The sequence below is a fragment of the Caretta caretta genome, chromosome 4 (genome assembly GCF_965140235.1).
Source record: "Caretta caretta isolate rCarCar2 chromosome 4, rCarCar1.hap1, whole genome shotgun sequence".
Taxonomy (NCBI): domain Eukaryota; kingdom Metazoa; phylum Chordata; order Testudines; family Cheloniidae; genus Caretta; species Caretta caretta.
Window position 1 is genome coordinate 127737288 of NC_134209.1, and position 18007 is coordinate 127755294.

The following is an 18007-nucleotide window of genomic DNA, read 5'->3' on the forward strand; positions in this document are numbered from 1 at the left end:
CGGGTTCCCCTTCAGTCTCCTTAGGCATTGTAACCTGCTGTGCTGACCCTGCGTCACATTCAGTAGAATCATAGAATATCAGGGTTGGAAGGGACCTCAGGAGGTCATCTAGTCCAACCCCCTGCTCAAAGCAGGACTGATCCCCAATTTTTGCCCCAGATCCCTAAATGGGCCCCTCAAGGATTGAACTCACAACCCTGGGTTTAGCAGGCCAATGCTCAAACCACTGAGCAATCCCTCTCCCTGTGTTCTGAGTCTGATGACGGCAGTGCCGCAGGCGGTTTGTCCGAGGCGGCAAGGGAAGAACGGTGGGAATACGGGGTCGGCATCATGGGCACGCCCCACTGGTTCCAGTGTGGCTATTGAGCCACTGTCCCTAAGGCCATTCCACCACTGCAGGCACCATGCCGGCTTCGCGGGTTGGGGGCGAATCACCGCTCCTCAGCAAGGGGCTAAACTCCCAGTCCGACTTGGACCATTGCCCTTCCGGTGACCAGGGCAGAGTCGTCGAGGCCTGAGTCTGCGAAATGACCCTGGCTGGCGACCAGCAAGGCGAGGATCGGTCCCTGCCTGATGAGAGGAAACAGAGAGGTGGAAACCAGTGCCGTGAATGGGAGCACTCCCGCTCTGTTGGGCACCAATGTCTGGGAGACCATGATGATGACCTGCACTGCGGTGATCTTAGGCTGGAAGCTCACCGGTACCAGAGGTACAGGGACTGGTGCCTTGACTCCAGTGTCCCATGCCTTGCAGAGGGAGAGCGCGGCATCGGGAACCTGAGCCTACTGACCGGAGACCAAGTGTGCGGGGCTGGAGTCCTAGGCCGTGGAGATGGGGTTCCACACCTGCAATCTGGAGAGCAAGGATGCTCCGCTGCCCTATGGGGCAGTTCCATGACCGGCTTGCCCTTAAGTGTTGGGGTCTTAGCTGAATCTGGTGCCTGGTGTGGCATCTGCGGTGCTGGCTGGCCTGCTTGATCTTTCGCCACCAGGGCCACTTTGGGCAACAAGGGCCCCAGGAGAAGCCAGGGTCCCCTGCAGCTCCTGGGAGTGGGATACCTGGCCAGGCTAGGGGCCTAGGGAGTCTGACTGCAGAGGTACCCCTATGAAGTGGTACTCCTGTGAAGCTCCAGGGCTCTTCTTCTTTTGCAGCTTCTTAGGCACCAGCGAGGGGAAATGGTGCTGGGCAGAGCACTCCACACCGATGCCAAGGTGCTAGGCGCAGGGTCCGAGCGGGACGGCTCCAACGCAGGATGAAGCGCAGCCTCCATGAGGAGGGCCCTCAAGCCGATACCCCACCCTTTTGGGTTGTAGGGTGAAATTTCTTACAGATTCTGCACTTGTCCTTCCTATGGGATTCCCCCAAGCACTTCACACAGCTGTTGTGGGCATCACTAATAGGCATCGTCCTGTTGCATGACGAGTATGGTTTGAAGCTGGAGAACGGCTATGCCCCACCCCAGGGCGAAGTCCCAGCTGGGACTCTAATTGCTGAACTAACCTAACAGTTAACTTAATGGCTAACTAAGTACCTACAAACTGTAAACAAAGAAAACAGACAATGGGTTGTATAGAACCGCTTACGCTCTTGCACTGCCAGTCACAGGCGGTAAGAAGGAACTGAGAGGGCGTAGGGTCGGTGGCGCTTAATATACCAGTGAATGAGTGCAGCACTGAAGGAGGCCTCACAGCCGACCCTACAGATACTGCTAAGGCAAAAATATCCAACGACTGTGCACGTGAGCATGCACGCACCTAGAATGGAATCGACATGAGCAAGCACTTGAAGAAAAAATTAAGATCCCTATATTGCAAAAGCATCTGCATAAGCATGAAGTCCCCCTTGCTTGAATGGGACTCAGGTGGGACACAAGAATTTGTCTACATTGATTTCTTTGGAGACTGGGGCCTAAAATAGAAAAGTTATGAGCAATTAACAGTTGGTTATTGAGTTTGCTCTGTGAACATTTTAAAGATTTCTGCAAAACCTAAGACAGCGCTGCCCACTATGTAGCGTGTTTATATTACCCTCTAGGATTCAGGGAGAACCACACACTTTGTTCTGTCCAAGCTGATGAAAAGCTGGCCAGGGATGGATCTATGGTGTTTCTTGCAAGGACTTAAAAGGGGAACTGATTGCTAAAGCTGGGTTTGTATATGATGATACTGAAGCCTCATTAATTGTTTGGATCAAAGTGACAGTGATCTCATGAGACAGTTGATTATGTAAGATTTTTACTGGCCAAAACAGTGGAAATCTAGCTAGGTTAGCTCCTCTCCTAAGATCGCTGTCATCCTGGGCTGAAATTTTGTAAGCACAGCTGTTCTTGCGAGTTGTCATCTCTGCAACTGAACTGGAAATGTTAGCCCTTGATTTTTGTTCAACCACAGAACACCAGAATCTTAAGGCCCTGTCTGGATCTAAAGCCACAAATACCTATATATTTGTAAAGGTTCAGATTCGAGCTTCTGTGTATAGTGCTTTCTTAGAATTGTAAGCATCAAACTGCAATTTATTGCTTAGTTTACATTTTATTTCTTATTACACATAAGGTCAAATATATTTAAAATAAACAAAAAACTTTAGAAAGGACTACAAGATACAAACACCAGAGTTATGGACTGACTGGTCAACTGGACACCATGGGGAACCAGAAGTAAGCTACCAGGCAGCAGCAGAGACAAAAAAAACCCAAAACAAACAAGCCAGCAAATACTGTACCATGCCTGTATTTGCATCTTAAAGGTTGGCACATCTGGGCTGCCTGTCCCCACTCCCACCCCCAACTCCCCACAGCCTCTTACAGGTAGGAGGTAGTGAATGCTGTTTTCCCCTCTCCCTGCCGGGTTGGGAGGGGGACAAACTTGCAAGCTCAGAGCCTGGGAAAGAAACTTCCCAAGCTGCTACTGGAAGCTAGCCTGGAGCCGGAGCCCGAGCTCCTGCCTGCATCCTGTGCTCTGGAGAAGTAGCTCAGTTTTAAAGGGCCACAGCCTGCACTGCGTGCTCACCGGCACTGCAGTGCCCCAGGATGCCTTACTCATCACCCTTGCAGACAGGGGGCTAGAACCAGCTGTCTGTCCCCACCCTCACTCGCCAGGCAGCCACTGCAGAGCTATGAGCCCCAACTCCGAGCAGTCTACCCTGAGGAGCATCCCATAACGTCTTGTTCAGAGTTACGAACAACCTCCATTCCCGAGGTGTCCGTAACTCGGAGGTTTGACTGTAATTTACAGATCTTATTACTCCATATACTGCCTACCTCAGTGTGTCACAGCAGCAGTTTACAACAATTGAAGCCTGCTATACTTAGTATAAATATTACTAAAATAAATGGTGAAAAGAAAAGTGTATAGATAAGCAAATGCAAATTAAAACCAATAAAATACATCAAAAGAAAATGTAGCAAATAAGAAAATGGAGGAAGAACATCTAAAAGCAAAGAATGACTTGTTACATCTATGAACTATACAGATCACATTTTTCCTCTGTTAAAGTCAGATTGTAGTTAAGATATTTATAACTATGAAAAAGTGATCTAGTTAAAATGATTTAGTCCCCCCCAGGAAGAACATTTCAGCAGGAAAACCCATTCATTTGCTTGACTTCTGCTCCTGTCCGTCCAATGGATATATATTCCCTCAAAGTAATAACCTCCAGCTGGAATTTTCAGCTATAAACCGACGCACACTTACCTCTTTCTACAGCTGTCAGCTTCCTCCCCGTTGATGTCACTTTCAATAACACTGTCTGAATATTTGTCACTGATTGAATCCAGAACAGAAAGAAGCTCAGTCTGTGAACTCGAAGGCAGCAGTAAGTTCAGCAGTCTGTGCAACATCCCCACCGGTACCATTGTCAGTTTGGTTAAATAAGCTGCCAATTGGAGCTCCTAGAGGAATCAATGATAAAAGTTCAGACACGTTCGGCATACCATGAGGGCGTGCCTCTCCGGCATGTGCTATTATGGCCTGTTATGCCCTGCCGGTACATTGTACTCAGCACCCTCTGGATCTTTTCAAACAATTACCCAGACCACGTTAGTTCAACCCCTCTTTGCAGGGTCTGGTTTATTTACCATTCTAACATATACCCCTTAACAGAGTCAGGTTTATTCCACAGCAGTAACTCACTCCTTTAGCCTCTCTAGTTCATGCCCTCTCTGGGACCATGTAAAAGTCCTATTCAGTTTCCTCCACCGTTCAGAAGGCCCACCCCTCCTCCCAGGGCTGGGTTGTATGTCACACAACAACCCTGTCCCTCTCCCTCTCCCTCTCCTTAATACTAGAACCTCCTGGATCTCCTCCTTGAAGTTGGATTTAGGCTTCAGGACAGTAGTAGGGTCTTATGCAGCTTCTCCTCCTGACCCGTTTTCCCCAATCCATCCTAGCCTCAGGCTGGGAGGGTTCAGCAGGCAGACCGACCCCTGCTGCTGTCTTCTCCCTGTTAACTCAGGGTCCTGTAGGAAACTCTTCACCCCCTGCAGTATCTACAGGCATCTACCTGGCTTCTGAGGGAAGAGGCAGCATTTATACCGGTCCCTTCTCCCAGCTCATTTTTCTATTGGCTGGGTGAGAAGGGAGCCTTGCCCCACCCTCTCCGCAAGGCTCCTAGCCCTGGGGCCTAAAGTTACAGGATCTCTTCTCCAAACACTATTCATTCCCCGAGACACTTTCCCTCTAGCTCTATCCCCCTTATGTCTCTATATCTCTCTATTGGATCCTTAAAGAGCCATGCCACATGGCAGGGTGGACTGACCACTAGACTCTACTATCCTTAAGGGGCAGACCTCCCCATCACACAACACTACAACAAAATAAATGATCAGTAACTTTTAATTTGAAACTTTACAAAATTTACCACTTTGGAGGAAAAACAATTCAATGAAAATCATTTTAAAGTCAATGGCTTTAGAAACTAGTGCTATTATCATTTGCTTCATCACTTCCACCATGGACCAGTGTGTGCATGAAGATCTTTCACTTCTGGACACTGGGACTGCAGGATTATAGACAGCCTGACTCTGTGCATTAAGTCATTATGGAGCCACATAAATGGCTGTGCAATGCCCCATTGTTTGGAAATTACCATGTAACTGTGCTCTAGAGCAGGGGGGGCCAACCCGTGGCTCCGGAGCTACATGCGGCTCTTCAGAGGTTAATATGCGGCTCCTTACCTAGCCACTGATTCCGAGGCTGGAGCTATAGATGCTAACTTTCCAATGTGCTGGGGGGTGCTCACTGCTTGACCCCCTGCTCTGCCCCAAGCCCTGTCCCCACTCCACCCCTTCTCCCAAGGCCCCTTCCTCTGAGACTTGCATGCCCTCGCTCCTCTCCCTTCTCCCCCATAGCCTCCTGCGCATGTGAATCAACTGACTGTGGTGCGAGGGGGGAGTATGTGCTGATTGGTGGGGGCTGCCGGCAGGCGGGAGGCACAGAAGGGCGGGGAGTGGATGGGGGCTGTTGACGTATTACTGTGGTTCTTTGGCAATGTACATTGGTAAATTCTGGCTCCTTCTCAGACTCAGGTGGCCACCTCTGCTCTAGAGTCTAAGCCTTTATTTTAAAAAAATTAAGTCTCTAGCCCTTATTGTGGAAAAGAAAACCTTCAAAATGGGAATGGAATGCACAACTATGCGTATTCCTCAATCGGCAGACAGCATGGAGCAATTGCTAGGAGAGAAGTGCGAATGACGGCCATTCATCTCAAAGGGGCTACTAACTCTGAAGTCTAATGATGACAATTTCAATGTTAAGTATTTCACTGCTTTTCATTTCGGCAGAAGCATCGAGCTTGTGTGCTTATCCACTGTTTCCGGGTGAAGGGCAGACGTTGGCACAGGCTGCCAACAAGAGCATGTGGCTACTGCCAAGCAGGCTGCCCAGAGGATTCAGGGGGCATGGGGCAAAGCAATTTTGGGGGCCCTTTAATTAATTAAGCGCCTTTAGTTTTACTCACCCGGTGGCACTCTGGGTCTTCGGCGGCGGGTCCTTCACTCGCTCTGGGCGTGTTCAGCGGCACTGAAGGACCCGCTGCCGAAGTGCTGCCCAAGACCCAGAGTGCCACCCTGTCAGTAGAAGCGCCGCCCTGTCAGTAAAAGCGCTTTTGTGATCGCTCCCCCTGTTCGCTCCACCTGGCTATGCCACTGGCCCTTCCATAAAAAAAGTTGCAATACTACAGAATACCATACTCTCGTGGGGGCCCCTGTGGGGCCCGGGGCAAATTGCCCGACTTGGCCCCCCCCCCCGGCCCTGCTGCCAGGGGCTTCTTGTGATGGGAATTCAAACCTCCATTCCCTCAAATTTAAAATCATCTCTGCTCCTGTCTAAAGCGGAAAAAAAATCAGAAATACTCAGTCATCTCTTGGATACTACGAACAAACTCACTCCATTTCCCACTCCTTTTCGGGTGCCAAGAGCCCTTTGTATGTCCGGTCCAGCTGTGAAAACTCCAGCATCCACCTGACAATTTCGACAGTGATCCTGTGTATTTCAGTACAAAAATCTATAGCACTTTGAAAACCTGGGGCTAGATGAAAACAACAAATTAAATGACCACCACAAAGGATGCTGCATTGGACAATATGAGAGGAGTTAGTGAGGATGGGGGGAGGGCAATACCATGTGTTCAGGAAATGTCCCACTGCGTAAATGTAGCAATAATGTGCCGTTCTAACAATTATTAACTGCCATTCCCTCTCTCTATCCTATTCAGCTCCTCTATCTGCTCCCAGTAGATCTGCCATAGGAACACTGGGCCAGCTCCCATCAGTTATAGCTGTTCTAAACCACCCACGGCTAGCACAAGCACGCCTGTGATAATCCCCCGGAGTCCTTAGAAAGCCAGCACCACTTTTGCACTGTTTACCAGCCTGTGTGTAGCAGATGCGGGAGATTAGTACCAAAGCCAGGTCACAGGCACAAGAAACCGCCAGGAACAAATGAATACAGAACAGGAAAACAGCCAAAATCAATTTCTTTGTCCTGAGAGGATTCAAAATGTTACAGCTGCTGTTAGAAGTCTCACTCTTCTCTGTAACAGGAATTTTATACAGCAGTGTAGAATGAATTTGCAGAAGAGATCAGGCAAATCCAGAGTTTGACTATTGTTAGGATTCTCAGAAAAGGGAAGATTTTGCAGAGTAAGCCTTTCTATCATAAGGACAACACTCCACATTTACTCCCCTTCTACCTCTATTAAAAAACAAACACGCACAACCCTCAACCCAAAATCAAAGACGCAAACAAAATTAAATTAATAATCAATGAACCAGACTAAAACATAATCCTATCCCAAGCAGAAATTTTACCCTGAAAAGGGAGCAGAGCCAGGGACTTCACTAATACTATCAGTTTTACACAGAAGGTCCTCAGATATGATGATGGGCAGCAGAAAAAAAAAATCTATCCTGAACTTTGTGTGACGGTTTTGGACACCGTTGGCTCTTATGAAATCTTAAAAGAACCACTGAGGATTAAGGTAGGAATAAAATTCTTATTTCAGCCTATGAACCACCATCCCCTTTCTCTAAAAGCGAGAGGGCCTTCAGTAAGTCATTTAATTCAATAATGTATATATACATAGATGCCAAAAGAATTATGACTGAGTTCTTGGCTTTCATCTTCAGCAGTTTACTCTTAAATGTTCTTGGATGTAGACTTTTTTCACACTCTCTGACCCCTAACTTTCTGTATCAAGAATCATTTGGATTGAAGAAAAATATGTGCTGGTATTCTAATATAGCAGTATTCAGTAACGGCATGATTTCTGTCAAGTGCAAAGTGTCAAAATTCTGTCAAAATACAAGGAGAGTGACACCCACTAAACAGGTGCACACAGTATCTGCCTGAACACAAAAGTGTTGATGTGTGTCTGTTTTCTGGTTGCGTACAGCACCCACACAGATGCCCCCAGCCACCTTTCAACTAACTGGGAACAATGAATGTGCGAAAGGGAAGTAGGGTGGGTGTGCTAAGCTGGTATTGCTGGTCAGGGAGCACAAAGGCCTTGATCTGAGGACTACACTTGCTGTTCATATATCCTGATAGATGTTCAGATGCCACAGTGGATACCAGGCTAGATTCCCCTCCATATCACAGTGCGCCTGTAAACCAGAGACTCTGATGTTTAGATAGGGGCCAGACTGGGGCACCCAGTTTCCACCTTACTGGGTTCTCTCTCTGGTGGCTACAGATCTGCTGACCCATGCCAGCATGCAGCTGTAACCCACATTAGTGTAGATCTCTGTCCCTGTCACAACGTGGCTGGCCCCTGTGATTAAATTAGGTTCAGCTGCCCTGGGCCAGAGCAGGTACTCCCAGCTGAGTCAATTAAGGGGTCAGGGCTGCACCTGGGCTATAAAGGGTCTGAGGCTGTTCATTAAGGCAGAGTTAGGAGGAGGGCTGTAGCTGATGATTTCCTGCAGTGGTCCCTGAAGAATAGAGTTGGCTGCTCAGACCGCACCTCAGAGAGGAGGTAGCGTGGAAGATTTGTTTTGTGTTTGTTTTTTGGGGGGAACTTTGTAAATAAAGAAACCAGACCCCAGGAAACTCTGTGACTTATTGAGAAAGACGGTGTGTGATTTAAGGAACCCCGAAGAAGGGGAAAGCAGGGGTGGGCACACTGAAGAGGAACCCCTGGTCAAGAAGCAGGGCGCGGGTGGCAGCCATTCGGTTAGAGTCCCCTTTGAGTGGCTGGACCACATAAAGAGGTTAGAACTAATGGACTGTTAGATGGAGAGGTCCAGAGTTAAATCCCTGCAGAAAGCCCAAGTGGGGGTCTTATTTAGCATTGCTAGGTGTCTGGTTTTCAACTGGAACATGCTGGTCGAAAAGGGACCCTCCCCATCCCGGTGAAAATGAGCGAGTGAGTGAGGGTGGGGGAGAGCAAATGACGGAGGGAGTGGGGATGGAGTGAGTGGGGTGGGGCCTCAGAGAAGGGGTGGGGCAAGGGCGTTCGGTTTTGTGCAATTAGAAAGTTGGCAACCCTACGCAGAAGGGACCATCGTGATCATCTAGTCTGACCTCCTGCACATTGCTCACCCACCGTACTCACCCACTCCTGCAATAGACTTATTACCTCTGGCTCAGTTACTGAAGTCCTAAAATCTTGATTTAAAGACTTCAAGTTGCAGAGAATTCACCATTTACACTAGTTTAAACCTGCAAGTGACCTGTGCCCCATGCTGTAGAAGAAGGCCGACTCTTGCAAAGTTTGGTTGAAAACTGCAATATTTTGAAATAAATTCACTGCAAGTGATAGGACATACTCAATGGTCTATGCACCACTCAAAGGCTGTGATAGGCTACATAAAGTCCTCTGGCATTCGAAGATGGGGTGAATTCAATGCTATATGAGTGCTATACAGTAGCCCCAAGGGAACAACTGTATCAGACAACACCAGAGGTTTCTTGCATCAGCAGCATCGGAGTTTGTGTTTCTTGAATTCAGTCAAAACAACCAATAATGTAAAATTGTAATTTAAAACAGCAGAACTGCTGTACAGACATCACATTGATTTGGACTGAGTAACACATGTTGAAACAACTAATGCAAAATCAATGAGCTCTGTCCATGCCGTGATTTCACATTTGCTTTGCCCTTTTCACACGAATGTCTTCCTGTATCATCTGTTGTATCTACAAACAACAACTAGAGTACTTGGGAGTATAACTGTGTGCTTACTCAAAACTAACCTCTCTATGGGCAGCAAAAGATCCTGTGCTCAAACAAACCTTTCATTGACTTAAATGGGAAATCTTCCTAAATAGGAACACTAGAGCCAAACCATTGAAACATAGCAGTCTAAGTTAGGCATCTGAATAAGTGGCCTGCTTTTTCAGAGCTGCTGAGCACCTGGAGTGCCCATTAAGTTTAGTGGGAGATCTGTCCACTTATGGCAGTGCTGAATATTTGCCCAATGGGGAAAATTCCATTTAATGTTAAGAGGAAAATGGATGACTGACAGAGGTAGCAACTCCTATAATTACGGCTGCCTAACACTTGCCATTCTAATCTATATTCTATACATTGTAAATCATAGATTTTTATATGGTTTCCAACACTATTGCATTGCTTTCTATAACACAGGATTAAACACACAAAGACTAGGAACATGCTACACTATATGTTTTATTAATAGACTATTCATGCTACAAGGCTCATCTTTCTTCTCAGGCATATGGCAAGTTGGCAGGCTGAGCGTTGGTGGGTTTTTACTATTATAGCTGTTGTGTAGTGGGATTTTATTTTAGTTGTGTACTACATCTGTAAGGCTGTATCTGTACATTTATTGTGGAAGCTGGATAACGCAAGCATGCTCAAAGCAAAGGACAGCTCCTTGCTTATGTTTTATATAACCAAATTAAAGCTCAATTCTCCAAGCACATGCTGTATAGAATAGCTGAATTTCAATTATAATAAAGTGCTGTAAATTCTCTCTGATCACAAATGCCTTTGTCTTACTAAACTGGTAAATATCCAGGGTCACTTTGTTCACTTGCTAGAGTGCTAAGTTTGAGGAAACCACAAGATACATACAAGCAAGATTATCCATCTGCTGAACCATGCTTTGAAACTTCCACTTAGAAAAATTCATACTATGTTCTTTCCAAGTTGCTTTGTAATGCATCTGTGCCACTTGTTAGAAACGCAGCAAAACTCATTACAGTTTAACATGCGTGAATTCAGCTTTGTGCGGTCGGAAAAAAAAAAAGAAAAAAAGAAAAAACAACAATTTAAATACTGTACCTGTAGTGCGCGCGATTCCGCCCACCATTACACTCAATGTAATTTTGACTATACACGATTTTTGCTGACTGCAGAACGTAACCCCAGTGTAAGATGAGACTCGCCTGCACAGGAAGGCAATACCTTCTAGCTGGCTGCACTGTCCATCTACTTTCTGGTGATGCGAGATTTCTGGAGCAGCATCACAAAGAGTATCAGAGAGCTCCAAAACTTCCTATCATCCTTCTGTGGTAACTAGCAGAGAAGAGCCATATGCTCTCCCCCTCCATTCAATCAGCGAATTAGTTACTGCTAAGCTACAGGACTCCTAATTCCTGTGGTCACTAGGGTTATGAAATGTCTTTATTTGCTTTTGGACCTCCTTTCCAGTTCATACAGACCCCAAAAGAAAGACACCACCTTTCATGGAAAGAAAACGTGGAAAACTCCTTTAAAAACTAACACAAGGACAAAATTGATTTGGGGAAAAGGTTCCCATTGAAACGAATGAGAATCAGCAACGGTAGTACTCAGCTATTGTTAGGGGGTTGTTTTTCCACCTTTCATCATGCATTAGGTGAATGCACCAACCGCTGGCTCTTTAAATGCCACAGAATCTGAATAAACACACACACTATCAGCGATATAGATGCCTGGAGCTGTAGTGGAGATAGTGTTTATCCAAACTCTGATCCTTCCAGATAACAGCAACAAAGGAACAACCTCTCCAAACATCCTAAAGCATTCCCTATAACAGGGAACATTTCAGGATAGAACTCTTCTGTAAATGAGCTATGGAATTGAGGAGCTGGCTTGTCTTGTGCACCCTCTAACTATGCTTACCCATGTATGCTCAGTAACATGGCAAGCTAACACCAAGACTGAGACCCTATTGTACTATTCATCCTCTGGTTTTAGTGTTCTCGATCCACAAACGCTGAGTGGATTCCCCAGACTACTTAATTGTTAAATAAACTATATGATGGTAAATTTGAAGCTCTAAACTATTCTCCTAATTAGTCTGTTTATCAGACAATAGCATATTTAAATGCTTGTAATTCAACCAAGAGAAGATATTGGGAGTGCCAATAGTGGAACAGTGGACCTATGCTGTTTAAAGTCTGCACTGTGTTTGCAGCAACATCATATGGTGCAGAATAAATATTGTGACAGGGTCAGGCCCGATGGCTACAAGAGAGTGGTCAAAGGTAGATACATTAGTTCCAGGTTAAGCAGGTCCCTTTTCCCTGGGTAAGATAACAGGGACTATTCCAGAACACTCAGGAACTTTATAGAACTAATTAAGCAGCAGACTAATTCGGACACCTGTAGCCAATTGGGAAGCTGCTAGAATTAATTAAGGCTAATCAGGACACCTGGTTTAAAAAAGGCTGTCACTCCAGTCAGTGAGGTGTGCGCGTAAGGAGCTGGGAGTGAGAGGATGTGCTGCTGGAGGACTGAGGAGTATAAGCATTAACAGACATCAGGAGGAAGGTCCTGTGGTGAGGACAAAGAAGGTGCTGGGAAGAATCATAGAATATCAAGGTTGGAAGGGACCTCAGGAGGTCATCTAGTCCAACCCCCTGCTCAAAACAGGACCAATCCCCAACTAAATCATCCCAGCCAGGGCTTTGTCAAGCCTGACCTTAAAAACTTCTGAGGAAGGAGATTCCACCACCTCCCTAGGTAACGCATTCCAGTGTTTCACCACCCTCCTAGTGAAAAAGTTTTTCCTAATATCCAACCTAAACCTCCCCCACTGCAACTTGAGACCATTACTCCTCGTTCTGTCATCTGCTACCACTGAGAACAGTCTAGATCCATCCTCTTTGGAACCCCCTTTCAGGTAGTTGAAAGCTGCTATCAAATCCCCCCTCCTTCTTCTCTTCCGCAGACTAAACAATCCCAGTTCCCTCAGCCTCTCCTCATAAGTCATGTGTTCCATTCCCCTAATCATTTTTATTAAGAAAGGGGAAGTTGAACAGGACAAAAGCTTATCTCCTTCTCTCTTGGAAAAGTACCCTGCAATCTTTAATTACCAAGCATACTGTCACCAGGGATTAGCAGAAAGGGCCTCACTTGAACAAACCACCCAAAGGATGATGCAAGTTTAGCTGTTCCTTAAAATGCAGCTTCTTGTTGTTGTCAACAGAATTTTGTTCCATGAATAAATAAATTATTAAAAATAAAGTTGGAAAGTCTCTTATCAGTATTGTGCAAATTACAAAAAAAGGTTATGAGCATGTACAGAATTTACAGTTTTACAAATTTAGAACTAAGCTTAAAAATTACCATCTCATGAAAATTTATAATGTTGTGGGAAATAATCTACAAAAGTATGCAGTGGAAATTTTTTCTCTGGCTGCAAGCTTTTATTCCTATCACTTGCACAAATAGAGTCCTGACAAAATGTTGTGAACTCTGTGTGCTGTTTTCAGAGTAACAGCCGTGTTAGTCTGTATTCGCAAAAAGAAAAGGAGTACTTGTGGCACCTTAGAGACTAACCAATTTATTTGAGCATAAGCTTTCGTGAGCTACAGCTCACTTCATCGGATGCATACTGTGGAAAGTGTAGAAGATCTTTTTATACACACAAAGCATGAAAAAATACCTCCCCCTACCCCACTCTCCTGCTGGTAATAGCTTATCTAAAGTGATCACTTTCCTTACAATGTGTATGATGTGTGCTGTGGAGATGGAAATATAATGGGAGGGAATTTATTGACAAAATAGAATTCAGTGATTACTGGCAGCCATGTCTGCTTTCCGTATGTCAAACTGTCAAAGCCAGCGTGCTGTGGAGATGGTTTGATAAAATGTTTTAGAGACAGAAAAGCAAAGAAGAAAATCAAACACAGCAAAGGGAATGAAAACGTCTGAATTTAAAACAAGTAGGTTGATAATGCTGGTCATGATAACTTCGAGAAAACATTTTCATATGCAATGAGCACAAACATACAGCAGAATAATGAGCTTTAAAACACACTAAGACTTTGTCTACACCAGCACTTTTATTGTTAAAACATTTGTTGCTCAGGGGTGTGCAAAACACATGAGCCTGACCGACATAAGTTTCACTACCAAAAGCATTGGTGTGGACAGTGCTATGTCGGTGGGAGAGCATCTCCGGCCAACATAGCTACCGCCGCTTGTTGGGTCTGTCGTGTAGACATAGTCAAAGACACACAAAACAACCTAGTAAAAAAAACAAACAGACAGGTTATCTGGTATGTTGTCATCATCATAACAATGTTTATCCTTTGCTAAGTAATCAACAGTTGATATACTATTCTGTTAATTCACAGATGAAGTGAACAATATAACCTGCATCATGGTGGTGAATAAGTGACTTAAGTCCCAAAGAACTATAAGTAAAAAGATAGCAAGTCTTTCTTGGAGGAAAAATTTGGAAGGGAGATAATATGGCTGAGACTTTACGTATTTGAATGTGGATTATGAAATTTGTTTCTTTAACTCCAAAGAGATAATAGTTAAAGGGACATTGCCAAAGTCAGGGCTCCTAAAAATACAGCTATTTTGTTAAACTTTTTACTTTCAGGAGCCCACTGGTTTTTTTTTTAAATTGGTTTAAATAATCTGTTGTGTATGTGAAAGATTACAGAGTGAGAGCCCTGGAGGCTGTCTTTTCTGTGGATTAAGAAGAACACAGGTAGTAAAACTGCCAAATTTCATAGCACTGCCCAGATGCCTCAGTCATGGCCTGGAGGGAAAACCTCTGAGTGAGGGACAGTAGTTAATTGTTCCATGCCATTTAAGCTCAGACAGCCAACAGGGGTGATGAATAGTGTTAGCTGAAGATGTGGTTTTGTGATGTCGCCACTTGTTTATTTCTTCTTAAATGACTGTGTGTGAGCATGTGTGTGTATATATATATATATATAAAAAGAGAGAGAGCATGGTGTTTATTAATGTTCATAATACTGTTGGAGAATATTCACATCTCTATATGTGTACATATACATTTTTCAATATAAATATTCTCTAGCAGCATCAGAAACCTAAACAACAGCATTGTTCTAACACATGAAAACCAGAAAGTGAAACTGTCCATACACAAGTAACTCACCAATTTTCACTGTCCAAACTGAGTGAAATGCAAATTGCATACAGACATGATAAACGATGGAAAATATTTACTATTGAGCACAGTGTTTACTATTATGATCTCAGAGAAATTAGTCTTTTTGTTCACTTAACTGATTTCCAGATACAGCAGAGATAAAAAGTGGGAAATCATTTAAATACACCCTTACCTGGCTGTAAAGTGCCAAAAATGTATCCATTTCTATATTCTCCAGAAGATCTTCAAGCACAACATCATTCCATTGCTCTTCTCGTAAGCTGAAGGGAAAGATGAAATTAGTATTATCTTCCCAGGCATAGTATTTAATGTGATAAGAAATCAACGTCCAAAATTCATCCATTCAGAAAACATTTTACTGGTAGATTTTGTTAACAGCTTTACCGCACACATCTTTAAATAAACTAAGAACACCACAATTCTTCCCCTTTTCTTCAAGAGCCAGACCCTGCTGTGTTACTGTTCAACATATCTGATGACAGCAAGGCATCTCATGTGTTTTGTTGTGGCTGCATATTCCAATCTACAAGGAGCAAGGTAACGAACAAATATTGCATGGGAATGAGTAGACTCCTGCTGAAGACTTGGCATGAAGCGTGGCCCATTTTTCTATCAGTTTTCACATCTGTCTTAAAGTATTTACAACCTTTAGCGATAGTTTCTTTCCATTCAAGTCTGTCTTTGGCTGTGTCTTCTTTGTTCCCTATATTTATGCAGCATGAGTTGAGATTCTACTGAAAGTTTTTATGTTGACAACTCTTCCTGCGGTTTCTGAGTTTCAGCTCACTACAGAAGATGTTTTTCAGGAATCTATCAGCACCTACTCTGATAACATTACCTGTTCATCTAAGCTGGGCTTTAATAATCACTACCACAATGCTGGTTGTTTTTGCTCTTTCAAGGGTGTTAATGTTTGACACTGCCTTTCCAGCAGATCTTCAGAACAGAGCAAAGAAAGTGACATCTTTAAGACTCTTATCAGAGTCTGTACACCAACTATGAGCAGCACAGGGGAAATAAAAGAACAGTTCTGTTCTGATTTGGATGACAATCAAATTTATACCCAGTGAAGACAATCTTCTACTTCTGGGTGACTTTAATGCTGGAACTGAAGAAGAAATGAGACTTGGAGTGGTGTAATAAAAAACAGAGTCAGAAAAACGAAGAGCAATAGTTTCCTGCTACTCAGCAAGTGTGCAGAGCATGAGTTACAAAACTCAGATCTGAAACATCTTGAACACATGCAGATAGCTGATTCCCCTCTCCCTCTGTGACCTTTTCAAAGCTCACACACACTACTTATCAGGTTTCAGAGTAACAGCCGTGTTAGTCTGTATTCGCAAAAAGAAAAGGAGTACTTGTGGCACCTTAGAGACTAACCAATTTATTTGAGCATGAGCTTTCATGAGCTACAGCTCACTTCATCGGATGCATACCGTGGAAACTGCAGCAGACTTTATATACACACAGAGAACATGAAACAATACCTCCTCCCACCCCACTGTCCTGCTGGTAATAGCTTATCTAAAGTGATCATCAAGTTGGGCCATTTCCAGCACAAATCCAGGTTTTCTCACCCTCCACCCCCCCACACAAATTCACTCTCCTGCTGGTGATAGCCCATCCAAAGTGACAACTCTCTACACAATGTGCATGATAACCAAGTTGGGCCATTTCCTGCACAAATCCAGGTATGTGGTTGTTGGTGAGTATTTGCTTATACCACACAACAGAACCACTAATCCAGGAACTTATCCTTGCAACAAAGCCCGTTGCCAACTGTGCCCACATATCTATTCAGGGGACACCATCACAGGGCCTAATAACATCAGCCACACTATCAGAGGTTCGTTCACCTGCACATCCACCAATGTGATATATGCCATCATGTGCCAGCAATGCCCCTCTGCCATGTACACTGGTCAAACTGGACAGTCTCTACATAAAAGAATAAATGGACAAAAATCAGATGTCAAGAATTATAGCATTCATAAACCAGTCGGAGAACACTTCAATCTCTCTGGTCACGCAATCACAGACATGAAGGTCGCTATCTTAAAACAAAAAAACTTCAAATCCAGACTCCAGCGAGAAACTGCTGAATTGGAATTCATTTGCAAATTGGATACTATTAATTTAGGCTTAAATAGAGACTGGGAGTGGCTAAGTCATTATGCAAGGTAGCCTATTTCCCCTTGTTTTTTCCTAACCCCCTCCCCTCCCAGACGTTCTGGTTAAACTTGGATTTAAACTTGGAGAGTGGTCAGTTTGGATGAGCTATTGCCAGCAGGAGAGTGAGTTTGTGTGTGTGTGTGTGTGTGTCCCACCGAAAAAAAAAAAGGGGGGGGGTGAGAAAGCCTGGATTTGTGCTGGACATGGCCCACCTTGATTACCATGCACATTGTAGGGAGAGTGGTCACTTTGGATGAGCTATTACCAGCAGGATAGTGAGTTTGTGTGTGTGTGTTTTGGAGGGGGGTGAGGGGGTGAGAGAACCTGGATTTGTGCTGGAAATGGCCCAACTTGATGATCACTTTAGATAAGCTATTACCAGCAGGACAGTGGGGTGGGAGGAGGTATTGTTTCATGTTCTTTGTGTGTATATAAAGTCTGCTGCAGTTTCCACGGTATGCATCCGATGAAGTGAGCTGTAGCTCATGAAAGCTCATGCTCAAATAAATTGGTTAGTCTCTAAGGTGCCACAAGTACTCCTTTTCTTTTTACTTATCAGGTTGTGAGTTTTCTCAGGCTAAGAGTTGCTCACTCATAACTGATTATTTTCTTTTTTCAGACGCAAGCCTAAAGACAATTTTTAATCTTTCTAAGTCTTTTGGAACTGGGTTGGACACTTTTTGCCTCCACCAAGTTTTAAAGTTAGATTGCTCTATTTACTGTTTCTTTAAAGGGCCTGCTGACTGGTTTGCTTGGACTTCTGGGGCTGGAGGGAGAGTAATGACCTACCTACCTACTTTTTTTCCCCAGTCTTCTGCAGCAAGACATAGAAACATTCCTCTAGAGCCCACTGTGGTCTGGCCCTTTAAAAATTAAAATAGCTCTGGGGATTCACATACCCCAGGCTGCAAAGGACCCAATCTGAAATTCTTGATCCAGAAGTCAGAGGACAGGACTCCTTTTGAAGCCTGTCAATGCCACTCCTTACAAATCAGTCCAAGTGACACC

The 18007-nt window shown here is 44.4% G+C and overlaps 1 protein-coding gene across 9 annotated transcripts in view; it reads right to left on the minus strand.

The window, feature by feature from the left end:
• EVC2 (EvC ciliary complex subunit 2) overlaps positions 1-18007 on the minus strand; it is a 166545-nt gene that overhangs the window by 7937 nt on the left and 140601 nt on the right. For all 9 annotated transcript variants that reach the window (XM_048848895.2, XM_048848896.2, XM_048848894.2 and 6 more), the window contains 2 exons: positions 15000-15087; positions 3693-3889 (listed from right to left, as the gene is read on the minus strand). In XM_048848895.2, the coding sequence (XP_048704852.1) occupies positions 3693-3889; positions 15000-15087 (285 nt within the window). The remainder of the gene's footprint in view (positions 1-3692; positions 3890-14999; positions 15088-18007) is intronic.